The 24,613-nt window shown below is 33.9% G+C and overlaps 1 protein-coding gene across 1 annotated transcript in view; it reads left to right on the forward strand.

The window, feature by feature from the left end:
* The window catches only part of nAChRalpha6 (nicotinic acetylcholine receptor alpha6), a 286,941-nt gene that overhangs the window by 190,216 nt on the left and 72,112 nt on the right, over window positions 1-24,613 (forward strand). The window contains 1 exon segment of the mRNA XM_018447235.1: window positions 4,412-4,606. Coding sequence (XP_018302737.1) covers window positions 4,412-4,606 — 195 coding nt within the window.

Consider the following 24,613-nt stretch of genomic DNA (forward strand, 5'->3'; position numbering starts at 1 on the left):
CCAAAATTCGACCGATGTGTTGTTTCGATGGTAATTGATACCACAGTAAGGCTACTATTTAATTATTGTTAAACTTATATAAAAAATTAATATAGATTTGATACTATGCGGTGTTATAATTCTCACCGTGTTGGTGTTGATATAAACATCAACATAGTGTGTGTGTGTGTGTGTGAATTTAACACTATGGATTTAAAACTCACGGTGTTAAATTCGCACTCAGACTTCTTAGTATATGTTTTCGCTTTCACATGGAGAAAAATGGTTGAGTAATTTTTATCTTACAAAGTTAGTAAAAATATTCTGGCTATTTTTTATATTAACCCTTCATGGTCACACTTCTAAAAAGCCACACGATGGTTACTTTGGGTTAAAATGACCCGACCCATCTTTAAAGTGTTACCAAATCGACAGTATTAGTTGCAATGATTTAAAAAAAATACAGTATATAATTTCATCTTTTAAGAAAATGGAATAGTAGCGTTTTTGTGAAAAATTTAACTTTAACACTAAAAAAAATCGTAAATATATTAGATTTTTAGAATTTAGCGTGAAAATTACATATACATCGTCTTTCACGCTAAATTCTAATACATGTTTACGATTTTCTTTTAGTGTTAAAATTAAATTTTTCACAAAATGCTCGGGTCGCATCCAGTGTGACCATGAAGGGTTAAATACTTCGCCGAATTCATGACAAACTTTACCTGAAAGTAAAAACACTGAAGAGATAAGGTAAAAAGTATATTTTACAATCATAACAAATCTATTCGATTTACCTTACAATAAAGCCTTACAATAAATCATACTATTCTCAAGACTAAACACGAACAACTCTCAAAATTTATAAGATATAAAGAATACCTTACATAATTATACGACGGTCGCATCAGAAAAATAACGTAAATTTTAACATAAGTAGGCACTTGTCCCTATATACTCATTAAAAAAGTGTTTAATTTTAAGATATAAAAATGTTTTATTCTTGTCTCCGTTTTCTAAACGCTTAAAGATGTTTTAATTTTAAACTTTTCACAATAAACAAAACACTATGTTTTGATTTAAAACACTAAGGCCCGGTTGCACCAACGTTACTTTAATTTTAAGCGAGACTTAAAACTCTCTTTGTCCCTGTCTTTTTTCGGCTTTAAAACGAGACAGAGAGAGTTTTAAGTCTCGCTTAAAGTCAAAGTAACGTTGGTGCAACTGGGCCTTAAACATTTAAAATTGAAATATCTTTTATTATTAACCTTTTATTTTACAAAGATGTTTTAAATGGAAACACTGCACTTTTTACAGTGTATGGACCTGCTGATTCTAATAAAATTTACTAGAATTCTAGCGCATATTACTTTACATTTTTCTCTATGTGTGCATAATAATTGATTTTACTTGCACTTCCATAAAGTTATTTCGGGAAGAAAAAATGATTAGTAGAAATGGAATTAAAGCAAGAAAAATCATGGAAGAAAAGAAAGAAGTCAGTTTGACATAATTTAAATTTTCTCTCTTGCCGTTTCGCGTTCAGACTTAATCCTCATGTGTTCTCGGCACGTATGCACAATGATATATACATCTATCGTTAATCTGTCGCAATTTGCGAATCTGTTTGTACAGCGTGTAGCATTGTGAAAGTACGGAATGGGAATGGAATTACAAATAGAATGCAATAATATATTGCAAGGAGCTATTATGGAATTCAACGATTCTATTTTCAGGCAGTAATTACGCGGCCATATTTCAACAGCTGTAAATGTATACTCTCTCATCCGCATTTTACCACATACATAGACAAGATAAGTATTAAAGTATTCAAGTTGTGCTCAATACCAACGCAGGCATGAGCACGAATCGTATATTTTTTAAAACCAATCCTTCATTTCCGAGCACTCACAACTAACGAGCTCGTTCTCTGTTTCCGACTGCTTTTGCGTCATATACTGAATGCGTCGCGTTAAGCGATGATACGAATACGCAATTCGAATTATGACTGTCTTCGCAAAGTCGGTTTATTAAATATTCATGAATATAAACGTATTTGCTCTGGCATCTCAACTCTATCAATGTCATTATTTAAAAAACTGAATAATTCCCTCTTTCTTGTCTTGAATCATATTATATATACTGTTTATTTATTCAGCGAAAATATTTTTTAAATTCTACATATTTGTAAACTTCATCCTAACATTCATTCTAGAGCCACCTTCTGCAGTAAATACTGGCTTTCATAAAAGAAGATATATCGCTAAACAAAATCTCTGTCATCCTGATTCGTTCCAGCTTCCCGACTGAATTCTGGAACGCAAATTTCACTGGTGATACGAAACAGCGTCATTGGTGTGTAAAGGAATGCTGATGGAAACCGTTAAGAAACCGCAACTCCTCTCCTCTCCTTCTCTCTTCTCTTATTCGCCTCCGTCGTGTTCACGAATGTCATCCTAGAGTTCCTCGTTTGGCGCGAAATCACGATCGATGTCGCGACTAAATAGAAATCGAAAGATTTTATGAAGCCTCCATGTCTCGGTGATGCCGCAATGACGTATGACTTTATGGCGGTGATTCCCTATAGCGAGCTAGCGTTCTTTCCTTTTTGTTTCCTTCTTTTTCGTACCCGTCACTTATTGGTCTGTGTTCTTTTACGACTACATTCCTTAAGCTCGCATATCGGAAAGTGCTATTCTCATGTACGACGGTTTTCTTGAAGCGAATTCGGGACGGTCGACACGCCAAAACTGCAAAGAGAGATAGAATCTATGATAGTCTTGGTCTAGCATCTTGAAAAAAATCCCTGAAGATATCCACGTAAGAGAGAGATCCTTTAAAAGAGGAGTGCATTCTCCTGAAATGAAGCTGCAAGAGAGAAAAAAAACGAAAATATAAAAAGTAACATTGTGCTTTATTAGTTAAAATAATTTACAAAAATTTTGATACATATTTGTTTTGACATGTTTGTTTACTATAATAACGACACAACTGAAAAATTGTTATTTTGTAATTGTTTGAAAAAAAAAGTGAAAACAAAAAGAAATAAACAATTTAAAAAAAAACATATTTTATCCATCTATATATTTAGTAGAAAATAATAATGTTTACTATTTGTTACACTAAAATGGCATTTTAAGTTAATATTACAAAATTTTAATGATTCAAAATATTCAAACTTATTTTCTGGAAAAAAACTTCTTTAACTTGTGTTGTTGTAATAAATGAGCGATGTATACATTTATATTTCTGTTAACAGTTTTGTTAATGAATTCAATGGAAGTGAATAAAGCAATCTTTTTTTATGCAAAGTGAAAGAGATAAATGGAAGAAAAATTTGAAGCTATTTAATAAAGCTCTAGCTGTTTAAGAAGTGACAGAGACAAAGTGTAGTCAATTACGTTGTTAAAAAATAAAATGCATGAACACAGCTCGATGCCTTCGACCTGCTCCGACCGATAAAACGATACATTCGACACAATCGGCACATCGACGCGCGTAATTAAGAGTGTCGCCCCTAAAGTCCGTGTTTTCGGAAATACGTTAATTATCTCGAGGCATTGAGCGTGGTCTACGCGTCGAAATACAAAGAAAAAGTGTTCTGAGGTACGAGCCAGCAACAAGTGAGTGTCCGATATCGCGATGTTCGAGATCGATTCGAGAGCCCGTCCGATCGGAAGCTATTAAGAAATCCTCCATCCACGAAAAACATATAGAACGATCAAGGGTCTCCTTTAGCTTTTAGTACATTTCCACCATCTTCGAGAAAATGTATCGACAGATGCATCGTATTTAAAAATCGCGAGGATGGCAAGTTTTGTTTTACCAGTAGCTTAAATCGTCCCAATGGACTAGAACGGAAGCGGAAATTCGCAAATCCACAAGATCTTTTTGTTCCTTACGAGCCGTGTCGTAATCCTAAGGTAGTTTAAGTTAACAAGGCCACGAGAAGCAACAAAATTGTTACGAAAAAGTCGACGTGACTCGCTCGCACGAATCTTTCGGTGCTGGGTGCTGCCATGATTCGACAACATTTACGGCTCTCTCACGAGTCCACGTAGCCTCGCGATAAAACAGATGGATGGATGATAGATAGACCCAACTTTATGACTTGGGATTTTAGTCCCCTTAAGACACAATATAGTGGCAAAAAGTGAAGAAGACAAAAGCTAGCAATAATAAAGAGATATAGAGATAGTGATACTTATAGACAAGTGCTTTATTATGTTCTCGACAGAAGAATGAAAAATAATAGGGTCGGAATATATAGCAAGCATAGAAAAAAAAGAAAGTGAGGGTCGGAACGTAATCGAGGAATGCAATCGATGGGCAAGCGATTGTACTCCGCTGTGTTGAAATGTATCCATGTCATATGTAGTCCCTTGGACAAATATGTCGGCGTGTACATCGGTGCTGGCACTTTTTCCAGGTATGCCGGGAAAGAAGAACACGTTAATATATCAATGCTGCCCGGAGCCGTACGTTGACGTCACATTCACGATACAGATACGCAGGAGAACCCTCTACTACTTTTTCAACCTGATCGTGCCCTGCGTGCTGATATCGAGCATGGCCCTACTGGGCTTCACCCTGCCGCCCGATTCCGGCGAGAAGCTCACCCTAGGTAACGTAACTCTTAGCATGCCTGCCTGCACACCAGCCAGACACACCTCTTCCTTTCTTTTCGGTTGGAATTGTTACTGTTTACACGATATGTAATATATACACAGTATACATTTAGCTTGGAATAAAAGCTCACAAGACACGTAGATGTTTAAAATAAATCACGTGTAAATTTTTACACTTCTTAAGACTTTAATTTTCGCTAAATTACTTTTGTTAAAATTACTTTCTAACGGATGAAAAATTTTTTATTATGTTACAAAGTCGAAAACTTTGAAGTTAATTTATCGAAGAATCTTAGCTTATATTTTTATCGTAATTTTTACTTATAAAAATTTTTTAGCTTAGCTTTTAAATTGTAATACCTTATTATTTAATGACAGAATTATCCTATTAATAATTTGATATAAAATGATGTATATTTGGATGTATATTACACTGCATATATTACATATCTACACGCGTGTTATACGTCTTTACTTTTTTGTAAGTATACTTTCCGTTGATACTTTATACTCTCGGCGCCACTGCTGACTGTCCTACGTTTGTTTCGTTTTGACGACGGAAGGAAAATAGTCAAGATCGACTCTACTTCGATCACGGACGACCAAACGACGTCGCGTAACGTTTTCGTCGGGAGACACCCGTGTAACGGCAATCTATACAGCGAGACTCCATTTCTTTTTCCTCTCACGGATCACACGCACACTTTTCTGGTCGTTGTCGTTAAATCGTTTAGCGGGGCTCTCGATGTCTCGAAAGCTCTCGTTTCCGTATATTTATTATCACCGATGGTGCGCGTGCACTCGCGTATCGATTAGTCGAACATACCTTTGCAATTACACTTAGCCATCAACAGAGGTTTTATTGTCGGGTTGCTGGAGAAATAGGAGACTGTTATTCTTTGGGTAACACTTTCGCATCAATTTCGACATTTACTTTTCAACAATTTGCCGCTTTAGATATATTTTTGTACTTAGATAAATCTCCTGATCTATCTCGATCATCTAAATAGGATGTTCAAAAATCTCATCGTAGACCATGAATAAATTTCGATACAACTACATATTTTACAATCAATCAAAATTGATAAATTCTTCGCTGTTATGTCTATTTCTCACTTGGATAATGTCGTCTTATTACGTGTTGATACATTTGGTGCATATGCATTTCTTGCCAGTTTCTTGCCAGACACCAGTGCGGTCGCCACGTTCCCTCGTAAAATCGCAATGTCTATGGGCGCCTTCGACATCTCACAGGCTTATACGTCCACATTTACGAAGGGTCGTTCGAGGAAGAGTGCCGCGTGATTTGAATTTTGGATATGCTGGGCAACCAGTACATCGCGTTAGCCTGTAAAGGCGTGCTGCATGTTACATAGCGCACTACGTATCTCGACATGTAAACGCCGTCGGTGATGCATATTTTAGAGGCTCCGCGCAATAAGCCTCTCTCGAACGGCTCCTTTGGTCCTGCAACGATGGTAGGCTACGTGAAATATTACGCGCTCTTCTCCACCAATTCCACAATGAGCGTTGTACTCGAATTGGCCGATGGTATCGACGAATTTTGACGTATTTTCTATTCGAGCGCGCGCATCTGATCCATTTCAACAAAATGTCCACGTTGACATTGAAGTGTTAATTCATCGAGACTGACGAGTTTATTAACCATTGAGAGTTCGAAGAATTCATAATTCGATCGAGGTGATCTATCAATCGGGAATCGAATAGTCGATCAAGCGCTGGTAATATCGAACCCCCCAATTATTCAGGTTTAATTCACGAATAACCAGCAGTGATCGCACCTCTCCACCGTTGTGCTCACCTTACATCAAAACGCCGAATGAACTGCATAAAATGACATTCGCGTCCTCGTGAATATTCATGACGCACCGGCAGATCCAATCTCCGGCTCTCGATACCGCATCGGGAAAAGTCACCGACTCTTCTCGTCCAAGTTTTTGACATGTCAGAGATAATGGGACTTCTCCCTGTGGGGTGCTTCGCACGATTTTCCTAAGATTGCGCGGGAATTGTGAACAGCATACCATCAGACTCCATCATAAAGCTGAAGACCAATCATTTCCATCAATCGATTTTTTATTTTTACTAACTTTTCCACTTATTCGTGAATTTTCCATAACGGTCTACTGTTTTTTTTTTTTTTTTTTTTTTTTGTTGATTGTCTCGTGCGACGCTTTCGATCAAGTTTTCCAAACACGCTGGAATTGTCATGTATAATTCCCATCTTGTGTCCGAAGCAATCGATGGGCTCGATAAAATCGGACGAGACATCAAAGTGGGATATTAGAGAACCGTTTCGCCAATGTATTGATTCCGATTGCAAACTGGTTCCACAATGTATAGCGTACATATATCTGTATATATACCCATCAGTCGATGTACGTGACTGTTGTAGTGACTCGCAGTCCGAATTATCAATTCTCGATACGTTCTCGATACTTCCTCACTTATCACTAATACCACCTTCATTCCGCGAGAGCCTCTCGTTATTTTTCTGCGGTATTAGCCGAAAATGCACCCCTATAATTATGATGGATCCATTACGAAATTCGTGTCGAGTTCCTCGACCGTTCTCCCATCTGTCATATTTAAGAGAATTTTCGAAAGCTGTGGCAATTACCGGGCGATATCTCTGTGCAGGGATGCCATATTTTCCCATTAATTTTTCCTCAGAGACCCCAAATCATTCACAACGCCTCTACAAGAAATATATTACATGAATATAATACACATCAATTCTTGTATTTTAGCAATTTTTTTGTTCAAATGCGATTGATACACAAAGAAATGCATTGACATATATTCTTATTATATTACTCTTTCTGTGTTTTTTTTTTATATCAAAAGAGAATTGCGAGTGACAAAATCTCACTTTGACAAGTCATAACCGCGGTCGGTTTCAGAAACGACTTTTCTCATTCGTTGTTCGGGAATTGAATTGAAATTTCGTGTGGTGGTTTGGGAAAACGACAACCTAGAATCGATCTCAAAACCGATTCGTGCCGTCGCCGTCACTGTCATCCCTCGTGTTCGAGACTGTTCTCGACAAACGTTATGGTGTTATGGTGTCAGAGACAAATGGACGTAGCACACTCTTTACGTCGCGTATTATTTTTGGTAGTTCGCAGAACGCATCGTGAAAATATTTTCTCTTGGCACTCAGTAGTTCTCATAGACAAAGCTAACAATAAGTGCTAAATCGATATTACTCTTAAAAATGTTGATTTAAGATCGAAATTTTATTGGGTATTACATTCGGCTTTATTATGTCATTAATGAGTTATATTAAATTATGCTATAAATTAAATTATGAAACAGGAGAAGAAATTTGAAACTTCCGAGTTTTCCCCTGAGATGTTCGATCGAGATGCAGATTATGTAAGATGTTCCAGATGCAGATTATGTAAGAACCATTAACCTTAATTAATTCTTTGACCAACTTGAATAAATTTTCCTTTAAGTGAAATGTCGAGGCATTAATATTACTCGAACTATAAAATAGAAAGTAGAATCTTCTTAAAAAAGTAGAATTATTTTTAATGAGGAGAGCTCAACGGTCATTAACGAGCTATATTGATGTATGTGTATTGTTTAAAATGATCTTTATTTATTTGAAAAATTCAAAGAACACTGAACGTTCCGACTGCATAGAATTTTCATCATCAATGATAAAAATTATAAAATTGACATAATTAGAATCAATGAAATAAATGCAAATATATAAATAAAAAGAGAATGGTTTAGACATCACACCTTATGAAATAAATGCATATATTAATAAATAAATATGAAGTTAATAAAAAATAAAAGCTAAAATTGGAACAGAGAGGTCACATCAAAGTTGAAAGTGCTGTATAAATTAAGGCAAGCAATGTAAAAGATAAATTAAATATAATAAATACATTATTAACAAGTCCGTTTTAAACATAGAGAAAGCAACATAAAAGTGATCAATATATAAAAAAATGTCCATAATCTATTTATCATTCAAAGGGTTAAGTCAGAAGTAACAAGAAAAATCTAAGTGATGTTGTCAGAAAGAAAGTTAAAATAGGAAAAATTCTAAAAATAATATGCATAAATCAGTTTGTAATAAAGTTTAAAGACTTATTTTACTTTTAATAAGACTTATTTTACTTTTAATGTCATTTATCTACAAACTTTGGGTTCACCTTTGTTTCTGATTTCTGCGGATACTGTGACATAGACTGTAGCCGAAAAATGGTCTAAGAACTATATGTGCGATACAATGTATGATGGTAAATATTCAATCATACATTAGTGTTAGAAACTGATTGATTCAAATTTACAACTGTCTTTTTACTATCATTATATTATACTTGTTATCCCAATCGATAAAATTACGTAAATTGTAGAAACATTTAATAATTCCCGTCATATCATTTAAAATTTATCATTGAATTCAAAAGTAATCGTTGTTTTTTTTTTTTTTTTTTTTTGTAAAAATAGTACATGGAAAGAACTCATACAGTTTTGCTAAAGTATATAAAATTTTATCTAGATTCAAATCTGAAAATAATTTAGTTGGATCATCAAAATAATTATGTAGGATGCCAAAACTTTTTGCAGCATTGCTTGAAATTTCTACAAATTTATTTTCATGGTCCAACAAAATTATTTTCAAATCTGTATCTAACTAAATTTTTAGATACTTCAGCAAAATTGTTTTTCTCGTGTTTTTATTTTCTTTTTCTAGAAAAAATTCAGTATATATCTTTCCGCTGAAACAAACAGTCATACAAATTAAAATAAATATATATTCGGATACTCATTAATTCATATAAGTGCGCTCTCGACATGATAAAAAACATGAATGTACAATCGCATGAGGTGCACGGTAACAAACGTCATTGTTGCGTTAGAAATTAATTGAAGAGACAAAAAGCGAATACGCGACCATTCCGTATATAAAAATATATAAAAACAAAGATACGCAAATATGGATAATAATATGGGAAATAAGTATGGGACGCTCACATGCCGGATAAAAACTAGGCAAACTATAATCCCGTTGAATTTATGTTTATCTATCCGTGGGAAATAAATCCCACTCGACGTATTTTTTCGCCTTCCTCAAAAGCGCTCTGTCTACCCTTTTTTACATTCTACTTCACAATTTCTGTTCACACCTAAATACGAATGAATCTTGGATGCATTGTTAATCTTATTCTTGATCTCCCCCCCCCCCATATCACGACCCAGTAATCACACTAAATAAACACATAACGCAAGTGCTAGGCGAGCTTTCGGTGCGTGCAATTTGTGCTTGACGTTGTCGGCTATGGCAAGTTACAGTAAAGCCTGACATTGCAACACGGTTATATGCAAGGTACCTCATTATCACGTGTCATACTTCATAGGGTAGTCTCTGGATATTACCACGACGAAATACGTTCGCGTGTACATGCATTGTGCGAACGTTGCTTAATTCTTAATCATTCGCTAAGCACTAACAATATCTTCTGTTTCTTGCCAATTTCAATAATAATTAAAGCCGATCTATTTTCACAAAGTTCAACACGAGCCATGTAATTCAACTGAATCAATCGATTATATACTTCCATTGTGAAAACCAGCTACCATTCATCAAGTTGAAATTAAATCTCAGAATTTCAGCGCAGTTTTTACACGAACGTTCGTTGTGCCGGTAAAAATTAAGCGAGTTAATAATTACACGTCGCTCTCGATTTAAAGCTGGCGCTAGAATTTCGTTTTTCTGTATTTAATAATAGCCCATCAAGGTTCACCAAGTAAAATCAAGAAACTCGACGGCGATTTTATTATCTAGGTGAATTCGATAGTACCCGCTATCTTATTAAGAATTCTACCAACGTACTATCGTACTCTCTCGCAAAGTTTCCCTACGCTGCGCTGGATAAATGAGAAGTCGTGTGAGCGAGAAAAAAGAGATGCGGATAACTTTTGCGCTACGCAGCTTCTGTCGTTAATCCCGCGAGATTATCCTCACGTGCGCGTCGACGCAATTTCCGGTGACGATGTCATTAGAGTAAACGAATAACTTCTTCGATGCCGACTTTCAACTTTTGATGCACGTTCTTACCGCTACGACCGCCGATTTTGGGCGCACCGTTCTGACATTTTAGGGAATTGCCTCGTCAACGAAATCTCTCGTCGATTCAAAACTAATTATCTCTTCGAGCAATTTTTCATTAAAATCTAAATATTTCTCAGATTCTGTTAAAACTGTTACATTTAACAAAACACGCAAATTCATATTCAATAACATTTTAATTAATATTTATCCATAGGAAACCGCGCATTTCTAGTCATTCGGAAAATGCGGATGAAATTAGAATTAATCCAGGATGAAAGACGCTCATTTACAAACTTTTTCTATAAATTACTCTAATCTGGTGGCTTGACTACATTTTGCACTTCCCGATTCCCAGAAGAGAACGTATATAGATTTGCTGAAACTTACCTTGTGACTCGAGGTATTCTGCGGTACTTCCCAAGAGTCTAATTTGTACGAACGATATATCGTACGAAAATTAAACGAGCGCGAATCTCTTGAAAATTATCATGATTACCGTTGCTCTTTAGTGTACGCGATGTGAAGATATCATACATAAAAGCTCAAACATATTACGTGATTTAACTTTAACTTCATGAAAATAATCTACTTGAATTTCGTGATGAGCGCAAATATGTATTATTCGTTGCCTTAATTATACGATCATTAATCTCTTTAATTTTGATGTTGTCTGTAATATGATAAAACCGTTAATTCTATAAATACAGAATGCGGAATGCAAAGTATTTAATATACGTAATATACTATAGGTATAACAATGATAAATGAATTATTGACCAGGAAATGTTTAATATAAATAAATGAAGAAGACCATATTCGGTCAAAGTAGAGAGAGAGAGAGAGAGAGAGAGAGAGAGAGAGAGATCTTGGTGTCTATATTTTTATGTGAATTTTACAATTTCGTGTCCAAGCAAACTGCACGCAAATTATTTGTTAATCTTGAAATGCAATTCTAAATTGGAGTAAGGAAAATCGGAGTTTGTTGGAACAGTTTTCATAATTTTAGCATTAAATTTTTTGAACAACTAATTATCATAATTAAAACATATAATTATGATAGAGAGAACTTTTCTCTACATTTTCATGTTAGGAACGATTCTATATAGTTTAACTTTGTAGTAAGTGAAATATGAACATGCTACATTATAACTAGTTTGCCTAGTAATGTAAATTGATACTTTCACAATTATAAGTTGTCTATACGATGAATTCTATATTAATCTTTAATATACGCGATGATTTCCAGTCCTTTATTACACACGACATATCGTTCGTGTCTTGGAATTTTTATCACTATAACAAGTACATAAAAATTATTAAGTGATTCTTATATATTTCATATACTTCAACATCTTTAGAAAGTATTTATAAAATTGTGTATTAAAAAAAGTTAAGGAACTATATGTAACCGAGTCATTGTTATTACTTAAAAATAATATTCGTATAGAGAGAGAGAGAGAGAGAGAGAGAGAGAGAGAAATAAAAATTTTTCTTATAACTAATATTGTAGAGTAACAGAAGCTTTCTTTTCAACTCACTTTCTCTCTTCCTCCCCCTCTCTTTCTCTCTAATCATATAGTAACAAAATTTTTTTTTAAATAATAATACTCCATTAATATGAAATTTTAAAATGCTCAAACACTCACTTGTCTCCTTGTGAATCAAATTTTTTTAAATATTTGTTATTTAATTTAAATAAAAGTTAAGAAAAAGTTATATCTGTGTTATAAAAGAAATATTTTACGGTAATTACTCCATTTACTTTAATCATAAATATATAAATAGGACACAATGTCAACTTGTCTCAACGAGCTCCGGTCTCCCTACATAATATCACAAATTAAATTGACAAAGCAATTTAATAATACTGATGTTAATGAGCACCTTAAAACATTATAAAGAGTTTATTGCAAAAAATGGAATCAAATCTAATAGTTCTCTGCGTGAAAACTTACGCAAAGCGATGAACAATACTATATCATTTAGGAGAACTATATAAAGTATCAACGTTCGCGACCCAGTTACAAAATTTTTACTTGGAAAATCTGGCAATTTTAACCACAGCTGTCAGGCATCGCTTTATGAAACCGGTGAAGTAAATCCTGGTGTCGTAAAGATGAGACTTATAACGGGTGAAACCCCGGCAGGGATGCAATCTAGTGATGGGTTTTGTGACGGAACAGCCAAAACTCTTGCGGTATCTTTTCGTAACACTCTTCTTATTTCCTCACTTCTGTTCTATTGTTTTCGTCTCGTCTTCGGATTTCCTTTTGTCTTCGACGAGCCTTTCGCCATTGTTGCTTCACGTCATTCGTTTTCTTTGACATTCAGTTGGGAGCGCTTTAAAACTCAAGTAAGACATTACTGGCACTTAAGACGCAAGAACCTCGTTCTTCTTTCACTAAAAGTCTGTCCAGCTCGGTAAAATAGTCGACAACGTGAAAATGAAGCTTCGGGATAATTTTCTTCTCTGAAAGGCAAAATTTTATCACCAATTATTTGCTAATATCCGGCCGATAAATAGTGATTATATTGTGTTGTAATATAAACTTTAAATAAATTAAAACTGTAATAAACTAAACAATAAATTTAATGTGAATATACATTCGAATTACCTCTTAAGAAAACGTTATCAAATAATTTTAAAAACTGTTATACTTATAAACATTTGTAACATACTTTACGTGTGTTACAAATTTATAATATGCATAATAGTATGCTTTAATCAGCTTTTATCGAGAAATTTTCATCGTGTATATTCGATTTATCAAAAAGTTCCATTTCTCCTCGCCCTAAACCACATTTTCCTGCTTCTGGACATCTATCTCCTCCATCCCGTAATTAATCATTGGCGAAGTCCAGGATATCTTTTGTGGACCCGCTCTAATGTCCGACAGAACTTTCCTTCGCGAGAATCACACGAGGATTAGGGACTTCGGAACTTTCAGTAGTTCACGTCACATTTATCTCGGGGAATGTCGATACACCTCGAAGTCATTACAAATTTCCGAGCATCGATAATAATTTCCTACATGTAAATTTACGCAGATTTTTCCGCTGACTCATAAAAGGGAGGTTAAATGCGACAATGTATAAGAACATTTGTATAATTAAATGTTTGCGTAATTTAATTTTGAATCTGTACGTGATACACAGTTGTTGAAGTTTTTGTAGCACTGTAGAAGAATACTTGATTTTCCATTGAACTGTCAATTAGAAATATAAAGCGGCATCAAAGCGAAAATTACGCGAAATTACGTGACCACTTACAAAATGCGAGTTCTCTTGACAACAATATCGTGCCAACTACACTTGATTATGCTTAAAAATGTGCGCGAACGAAATTTACATAACACCACATCGCTATAAATTCCGAAGGGAAGGGAGGTACATTGCGGCGGCTCGCGAATTTCATTAACCGGATAAATGCGAGAGAAATGCGTGAGTTGCGCGCTGCTAACCCGCCCTTGTTGAGGGCTGTGTTTGATTGAACATTATCATGACAAAGGGCGTGATGTGAGTATCTATGTAGCCGTTCTCGCTCTCTTGTTAACAAACGTGACGTCTTTCATGTAGACATAAGAATCTAACAGAATTAAGTATAAGAGAAGAAGAAAGAAAATTGCACGCCTCCATACATACACGTACACAATTATATATATGTTTTATGATATACTTCAATGTATATTTTATAACATACTTTTCTAAAAGAGCACTGAGAAACAAAATGAATAAAATTTTATATTATATTACATACATTGCATTACATTATATTGCATTACGTAAACTGAAATGTACCTATACACAAATATAAATACAAATGTTATAAAATATATTGTAAATAATTACATAAAATGGTATAATAAACTAATTGTAAGAATAAAATGTATCAATGTATAATTACTCGCAAATAATCCAAAAGAATAAAACAAAACGGTAGTTTATCTGAGAAATCGAACAGTAAAACTGAATACCGAGAGATGCCTGACATCCCCCAAAGGCATCATTTTATTCGAGAACAGGTGAGCGTTTCGTGCACCGTTTCTCTAGGAATGAAATTCTATTAAGAATGGTTGTACGATTCCCGCGGCGGTTATAACACTTGTTACATACGCGGGAGGCTCGGATGGGAAATCAAGTGAAATGAAGTTGTAGTGAAAATTCTGAAAAGTCGCGCTTTCTACAGTGTTACAATTTAACATGCGACGCTTAAATCCCAGACTTGTTTAATTGTACGACAAATTTCAAAAGCTATCCACAATGGCAATTAAAAGCTAAATGTATTGTACTATTTTAAAAAAATAGTACAATACATAGTACAAAAAAATATTCAGCAAGCATGTATGGATAATTGAAAGTTGATAATAAAAGACCTTTTATCTTCGGATCTAACAAAAAAAGTTATTTTCGTGAATTTTTTTCATGGATTTTCATAGACTTTTGTAAGTTTATTGTATTTGTTCATTGATTTCAAACTTAGTGTTCAAACGAAGTACTACAAAAAACACAATAGGCATAATATTTCGACTCTGGATGATCTGAAATAGAAATCCCAAGAAATTTTCATTTACGAATAGTTGAAAGAGAACATGAATCTCAGAAAAAGAAGAGACGGTAAGAAATAACAAAATGGCGTCAATTTAAAATAATTAACGTTAATTTTTCTATTATAAAATCGATCTCTAACAGAATAAAAAACATATTAATTTTTGAAATTTCAGGAAATGCGAAGTTCATGCCTTTCTCTTCAATTATTCAATTCATAAAGAAAATTTTTTAGAATTTCCGTTTTAAAGCATCTAGAGTCTAGATATCACGCCACGTTTTTTGTGTTTCATTTTATATGCTAATATTTAAAATTAATGAACATGTTTATATCAAATTTTAACATAGTTTAGTATATGTAAATCTACAAAAATCCGTCGCACAGGTTTTTCAAATAAAATTTCAAAAAATAATTTTCTTTATTAGATTTCCAAAGGTAATCCTCTTAATCAAATGTCACATCCATATTTCTTTTAGTGCGCTGGAAAAATCTGCAATGACTTCGTGTACTTCTCGGTATTCTTTATATTTATATAAAAGATACTATGATAAACATTGCGTATATGAATTCAACAAAGGAAATTACTATCAAAAAAATTGTCGCGCAGTGCCAACTATGAAGCGCTCGAATCTATTTTAGTTTGTTAGAAATTTATCATTGTTTTTTCTAGTCAATATATCGACTAGAAGAGTCTTGGCACATAGCCTTGTTTTCGTTAGTACTCGCATAAATAATCTTTTCTATACGCAAGCAAACATCCCACACCATTTCGCATAAATAAGCGACGGCTGTGATTCGCAATAGCTGATTTAACAAAGATTTCTTTGGCACAGAAAGTCGTTGATAAAAATTAAGAAATATTTATTCTATAATAGCAAATAAAAAATAAAACTTAATCTTTTAATAACTTAAATTTTAACCAAATAATTGAAAATTATTATAGGTAAATTTTTATCACACATATATATATATATATATAAAACTCGTGAAACTAATATTCAATATTCAATATCCTTAAATATATTTCAATGACATTTATACAATAATCGACACACATATATGATGTAAAAAAAGTTATTAAATGTCAGAGATATCAAAAGTTGACAGAAAATTTTTCTTACCTGAATATATGAAAATTAATCTTCTACTATAATTGCTATCATCAATCTCTATATTTTCTGTCGGCAAACTTCCACATCTCTGGAATAATAATCTGTCGTGTGTGACGCATCAGCAGCTTGTACGATTAACGTTTCTCATGCAAGATTCTGGGACATGGTTTCGAAAAAGTATCGATTGTGCACGCGTTCCGATATTCCAGCTAGCGCTTGGGTCTAATAGCAAGGAACTAATTGGTCAGCCTTCCTCAAGCTCGGAACCTTCCCCCGCTGACCAACAACCCCCGATGTTATTGGCGGTTTGCCACCCACCGCGGACGCACCTTATCGCGGTTTACATCCGTCGATCTCATCGAAATATTGCTATGCTCTCATTCGACCTTATCTCACTTAAACGTGCTATTAAATCGAATTAAAACACAAGTACAAAGATATTGCTTCTGACTTCAAACATTATTTAAAGAAAAAAATTCTTTAATATAATCTCAAAACATTATAAGATTACAGCTTCATGAGACTTACTCCGGTAAATTTTTAAATAATTGAAGATACAATAATTTACTGAATTACAGTAATTAAATTTTTTTAGAAACCTTCATTTATATAGTATTCTTTTCATGATCTCTAACTTTTCTGCTCACACATTAGATAACCAGTATTGTGAAACCAACTTTAAATGTCGTTAAAGAAAAAGTTCTTTGACTTGCACGCTTTCGAAATGCTGAACATTATAACCTCATCGGACTTCCGATAAATTTTGCATTTTTGAATAATTAAATATATCTTCAAAAAATTATTAAGTTTTTAATAACTCTTTTCATTACTTCAAACTTTTTCACCATTCAGGTAACATCAACGGTATATATATAATTTAATGTAAATTGTCCAATCGATGATTGTGATCACGATGGCTCAGATATATACGCGCGTTTCTAATTAATTTCTTTAATTAACGAGATCGTGGGATTCGTTAATTCCCGAAGCATCACGGTGGATGCGTCGTATTTTATACTTTCTGATTTGCGAGCGACAATTTAATGGCGGTGACAATTCATCGACTAACAGAGTGAGTCCACTATGCTACACAGCGGAGTTTCATGTAACTTAACTACGTATACATACATCAAGCTTAATGACTCATTGTCAAGTCCCTTCGCGCTTCCGAGAACCATCGTAATGCTCCGAACTTGGTGAATTAACTCGCGACATCGCGGTTTGTTGATTTCGTTTAAAGCAAATATTACGTGATTTTACACGTACCTACTGTTACCAAGGTATATGGGGCAGGTAATCATTAACGAGAATGTAATAGGACCAAATTGTCTTTACTTAACACTAATTTGTATTCGTGGATCAGAGTGTGCTTTAAATTAATGGGTATATCTCTTTGCTTAAAGTTAACGTAATTGAATAACGATTTTTTTTCATTTTGAAGATCAAAATTCGAGAAATAAGATTATGTAACTTAAAATTGTGTAAGATTTAAAAAAAAATTTGTTATAAATAATGTTATGCAACATTATAGTTGAAAAATATCCGGGTCTACTGTATCCGCAAATACCGATTAGGATAAATTATCATTTTATATACACTGTTAAATCTACAGGGTGTCCTCTGGCAATTTTGTGCTAAGCGCTTTTGTGTAGATAGAGCGGACTAAACTGAATCGAAAACTCTTCTAGCATTTTGTAATTTTCGCAATGGTTAACGAGATATTAATTACTAAAAATTGCCGAATATTGATTTTCAATAATTTTGTATTCAAATACTTTACAGAAAAACAATAAGAGACAAAAATTGTGTATTTTCTTCTCATTATACAACCTGTATAGTGTCAATCAAATTTAATCTAATTTCGTCACTATTTCTATTCAATATATCGTTATTTTATACTAAAATGATAGCTAAATTTAACATTATATAGTGTCAAATTTATTTATTGTTTTAGTATAAAATAACAATATATTGAGTAGGAGCAATGACGACTTAAATTAGATTAAATTTGATATTATAGATTTAATAGTGTAGGCTGAGGGATTAAAATGTTACAAGCTGTTATCTCTAAAAGTATGTATTATAACAAAAAATATTTCAAACAAAAGTTATATCGTGTAAAAAACAAATAATATAACCATGACAAATTGATTTTTCCTTTATTCGTCTCTTCAAATCATACAACTTTTATTTGTAATATTTTTTTCGTTATGACGCATTTTTCAAAGATAATAACTTATAATACGTCAATTGTATACGTAACAATATCCTATAATAATAAAGCAATAACGTTTTTCTTTTACACATATATATTAATTGATTAATTAAATTAATTGATTCAATTAATATATAAAATATAAATGGAAAAGTTATTTTTTCAACAGTTTCCAGCTACATTTTTAATATTTTGGAATAATACTAAAATTTGAATTATGTAACAAAAATGATCTTCAAAGATCATAAAAATTATATGTCGCTAATTATATTTCTAGTTTTAATAATTATATATTTTATTAAACTAATATTTGATCACAACTGAAAAATTTCATTATTACACAAAAGTGTAAATTGTTACCTCTTACATTTATATCTCTGTTTCTATGGCACTCTGCACAGAGTAGTAACCCTTCAATTAATATTCGTTTATAATATCGGCTCTTAATCCCTTGCCTTATGATTTAATTTACGACAGTTATGACCGCGCGTACCGTATAATTAGGAAAGTCGCTCACGCGACAAACTCCCACAAACAAGGATCTGACAATACACTAAATTTCCCTTTGCCGATTTTCTAGAAGCTAATCGTACTGTAATAAGAAATTTCCAAACATTAATTCTTTTATAAAACATAAAATATTCAGTAAAAATATATAATTGAATTAATTTTTTATGAATACGAGCTGTTCCAAAAATTGTCATACAATCGGAAGGAAGTGATTTCTCTTGTAAAATTAAGTCAAAATATAAAATAAAAATTTTTATATAGACATTTTCAACCATTTTCAATTAATAAAATATTATCCATTACAAATACATTATTGAAACTTATTGTGTTATTTTAAACTGTGTATAAAATCCAGACTGACATAAAAATAGCGAGAAGTCGAATTGAGTGAACTAAGCAGATTGTGGCTAGTTAAGTGCACTTAACGAATATTCACACTCTGTACAAACACGCTATAAAAAAATTTTATTCTAAATTTTAACTTACTTTTACATGAGAAATCACCTTGAATTTTTCCTGATTGTACTACGATTTCCGGAACACTCTGCATTCATAAAAAAGCCCTGTATATATTTTTACATAAAATGTTATTCTTTGTGTCAATAAAGTAAATTAATTAATAAAAAATTTTGTATATTACAACTAGAATTGCTCCTTCCTGGCTGCTTTCTTTTTAAATTTGTTGTTACATAAACTTTAGATGCGTTCGGGGAGATACTATTAGCGTTATTTGTGTTTTAGCTTCATCGTTTATTACACGTAAAACAAGGATAGAATGACACAAATAGCGCTAATACCATCTCCCTTTTATAATATAATAAAACGCACTTTTATAATATAATAAAACAAAGAAAAATAGTATAATAAAAAAAGTGGAGCTTTTAAGAGTTTATATAGACACATAATATTTTAACAATTTGCCTGGCAGACTATATATAAAATAACTTTTACCACGAGTTCGACTTGTATATGTTTTTTTATATTCAGCCCATATTTTTTATGTTTAACTTGTATATTTATTACGTTTAGCTTATGATCCATATCTCTTGATATTATAGAGCAAGGGATTAATCGAATTATTCAATTCTCGATGAATTCATATGACAATTCAAATTTCATCCAACCCAATCAGTTTGCGGTTAGGCTGTCCGTTTCACACAGACGAGGGTTGTCAATCGCTTGCAGAAGTTCTCAATTCTGGAGAGGAGCAGTAAGATAATTGAATTTTGCTGGTCACTTTGAAGGCTGTTACGCAGTAATGGAGTTGCCGGCGACTTAGGCAGATTCACCAAAGTCGCCTAACGTTGCAGCCCCTCACAGTGCAGTGCATCCGTTACACGTTCCGAACTTTGTTGAGCTAATCCTACCCTTCGAAATCCTGCCGGGGGCGAAGTAGAATCTACACGGGATACAGAGGATTCGATTGTTCATGGTCGTCCACATTTAATCATGCGAGCGAGTTCACAGACATGTCTTCTCAAATGTTTGCGCAGAGTCGCATAATTCGCGCTATCGCACGGATTCGTGCTACTATCGGACCGTTTCCTACACTACCTCATCGTCATTAATATCACATTATCAACAAATTCTGATTCGTTCACAAACCACATTCACTTCATGCAGCAGGTTCTAATCATTACTTTTCTCGTCACATTTCTAACGACCTTTAGGAATTTACATATAAAATAAATTCCTCGTACATTATCCTGTAAATAACTATAAAACAACATAGCGTCAAAAATGCGCAATGAATAGTTATTGAAAAAATTGTAAATGTGAAATTCTCTTTCGCGTCACATTAATAGCATCATATTCAAACTACGTACTTTTCCGTGATCGAAAATATGGAGATTTTCCAGGTTTTTACGAAGTCTGTAGATCGCATTCCAGTTCGAGCTGGATTTGCAAATCAGCGCTGTCAATAGGCAAATCGTAATCACGATACGCGAGTGCGAGTCTGAATTTGCGACGAACTCAAGAAACTCTCGACGAGGGAAACTCAAAAGCCCGAGCGATCCTCGATATGCTTTGAGCTGATTTGTGTCACTCAGAAAAATCGAAAGCGATCGTACGTACGATTTTCTCGATCTCCTGCGTCAACGGCCTAATATGCACTCTAAAACCTAAAATCTAGGTGCCCTAGAGATCCAAGGTAGTACGTTAAGCCCGCGCGTTGCGACGCAGTGTTGATGTTTAATTTTTCGCCTGTTCAGGAGTGACCATTCTGCTGTCGCTGACAGTTTTCCTGAACCTCGTAGCAGAAAGCATGCCGACGACTTCGGACGCTGTCCCTTTAATAGGTACCTATTGTCAACCAACGGTAACTCGCATCTGGCAAGCGTGTTTTTACAATGTCTGTATATACATTCGTATGTGTATATATCCGTGAAACGCAAAGGGTGCGCTGCGATATATCATCTGTCGATGGCTATATTTATTTAACCATTATGCTTATTGACAATATACATTACTAACGATGAAATACCATTAATACCACAAATGTTAGATAGAATGAACATGCAGACTATTAAATTACCCCTCCATTTGCTAGCAGAAAGGTACTCAATTCGGAATAAGTGAATCGTTAATAATTGCAAAGTAACGTCATACAAAGATTCCAATCACACTTTTAATTAATTGCTCACTAGATGATATAACGGCGCGCCCTGTAAATGTACCTTCGCCTGTTTTTTGCGCAATTCCTAGAAAACCTCGACGACGTAACCAAACAGGTGGAAAAACGAAGACGACGGATTACAAAGGTAGTCTAGAATGGCAAGTGGATCGGTCCTATCATTCGGGTAATGAACATTCGAGGGCGAACGCGCGAATCAGGCACTCCGAAAAGGGCAACTCGACTGCTTCTCGAAAGAGCTGGCATGTTCGGGCGACTTATCGCACCAACACTACCACCGGCTGCTCAGAAACGTGGTAGAGAAATAAAAGACCGCCATGGGAATCAGGATTATACGTTTCTCGAGAGTCGATAGCTTTTCCTCCATTCTCCGTCTTGCTTCCCAGGGCTTATTATCCCGTATTCCGCTCCTAATTTCTTCTCGATTCAGAGTCACGCTTAATTTCACGTAATTGCTGCATGAGATAAAGTAATTTCTTAAAGTCGAGTAGAAAGTTGGTATTATCAATCCCTATTATGTTGCTTCGCGAAATTATTTATCTGACGAGATTGTTGAAATTCCGCAATTATAAGTCGCAATTCTGTTTTATTTCCAACGGGACGCGACGCTGTTCTTCATACGCGTATCACTCGAAGAAAATAGCTTCCTGTCACAGCGATTTCAGCATGTATGTCAGGCGTGTAAGTTATACTAGTGTAGAGTGTCGAGAATGTCGCGAAGGATCACGTGGATCAACGCTAAAAGCTTCCAAATCCTACCACCAGTTTATCGCATTTTAGTGATACAGATCCGCTTTCTCGTCGGAGAGTGATACGAAGAACATCCGATCTCTGTTCGGATTTCTGGCGCGTCCAATTGAATTTCTTGTTTAAATTCGTCGAGATTTCAAATTTTAATAGAAGAAAAATAATACTTTGTCGAGAAAAATCACGAGAAGAGGATCGCGCCTTAAATTACGTCTCAAGATGTTTTTTTTCCTCATATTTTCCTCCCGGAGTTCAAGAACAAAAATGTGTCGCAAAGTGAGAAATTTAAACGTTACAATTATTTTTTAAATGAATCGTTCGATCTCAACAGAATTTAATATAGAGAGTGAACGATACTTCGTTATGAGGTACTGAAACGTTTTTCCCATCGGAAAAGCTTCTCCAATAAGCGGAGCATAAGCGGATTGACTACGTATAATATTTGGATTATTGCAATTATTGTCCTAAATAGATCGTTCAGAAACGTCGTAAAATTGAAGTGATATATAAGATGCGAATGTACTTGCAGAATACCGCCGGAAACGATCTATCCGCTAAACAATTACTTTCCCAACCAGCACGTTCATTCGCGGACGACAACACGAGACAGGCTCTCTAGAACTTTTATGTACAATTTTATTTTTATACTTGCATCGATGGTGACCGTTATATCGGGATAGCAAGCAGTAAAGATGTGAATGTCAGAAATAAAATTCGAACAAACGAGCCGAACTATGTTTCGCTCTGCAACGTCAACGGAGAAAACTGGGGCTAATAAAATAGATGACAAATTAGTTTTATGGTTACAAGAGCGCTGTAGCACATCATCGTAAAATTAATTTCTACAATTACGAGTGCAGTTAAATGGGACTTTAGAGCGAGACTCAAGCGATATAATATATATAATACACCATACACAGAGTGGATACTATGGATACACTAAGTAAGTCTAAAAGATTTTAGGATTGAGGGATGATTTCTCACACAAATTCAAGTTGAAGGAAAAATTTTATTTTTAATTTTGAAAATCACTCAATTTATTTTGATAAAACTTTATATAAGTTTAAAAAATTCAAAATTTTTGGAAAAAGAGCAATTTTTCTTCAACTTTAACATCCTACATCTTTGAAACTAGCTCTTCCGGACATACAGTTATATAGAGTTATCGTTTTGAAATGTGTGAAAAATCGTATCTTAAAATCTTTTAAATTACTTGGTTCTACTGTATATGAGATAATATTTATATGAAACACGTGATCAAGATACGAAGACACTCACATCTTTGATTCTTGCAATACCGAGATAGTTCCTGAGACGTGTCCCGAATGATTTGTTTCCACGCAACATCCGTGTAGAGTGAATTCCGTTTTCCGATTTCTTCTTTATATAATATTCTAAGTTTTGAGATCTTTTTTCGTAGAACTACATATACGTACTATTGTATTATGTTTTCCATTTAAGTGTCCTACACACAAATGTCTACCTATATAAATCTGTTTAGTATTCTCCCTTAATAAACAGCGTGCTAACCGCCTAAAAAAATCGCAAAACAGTCTTAAATTAGATGTAATATGTCGTGTTATTTTATTGTGTTTGTTAACTTAACGGAAAATATTCTATGATGTACAAAAGCTAGATATAGCGTCATAAACATAACACTATAAATTTAATCTAATGTTTACAAATTTTGAAAATGAAATTAGTCTTTCATGACATTTGCATAAGCCTCGTGATAAAGCGATTGAATAACAACGAAACGTATAATCCTGATAATCCTGCAGCATAAAAATGTTCAACTCTATTTAAAAAAAAAATATCAAGAATAACAATTAATTCTCAATACGAACGATGGAAGCCGTTGAGATTATGTTGAAATCACGTTGAATTAACTCTTTTAGGAATCCATTTCTGTTGAACGGCGACGCATATTTTTAGTATATGATGCAAAGCACTCTCAACGCATAGGTTAAATTAAAGCACTGTTGCATTTAATTGCGCCTCTAAGTTCCTAATCGCGAATAGATAAAATTTGAACGAAGCGCGAATATAAATCTAGAATTCATATAATTCGAGAATCTTTCAGAATGATGTTTACTCAAGAAATATAAAAAATAAATTTTGCAAGTGATACATCTTTATCC

The sequence above is a fragment of the Mycetomoellerius zeteki genome, unplaced genomic scaffold (assembly GCF_001594055.1).
Source record: "Mycetomoellerius zeteki isolate Tzet28-1 unplaced genomic scaffold, Tzet1.0 scaffold20, whole genome shotgun sequence".
NCBI classification, from domain to species: domain Eukaryota; kingdom Metazoa; phylum Arthropoda; class Insecta; order Hymenoptera; family Formicidae; genus Mycetomoellerius; species Mycetomoellerius zeteki.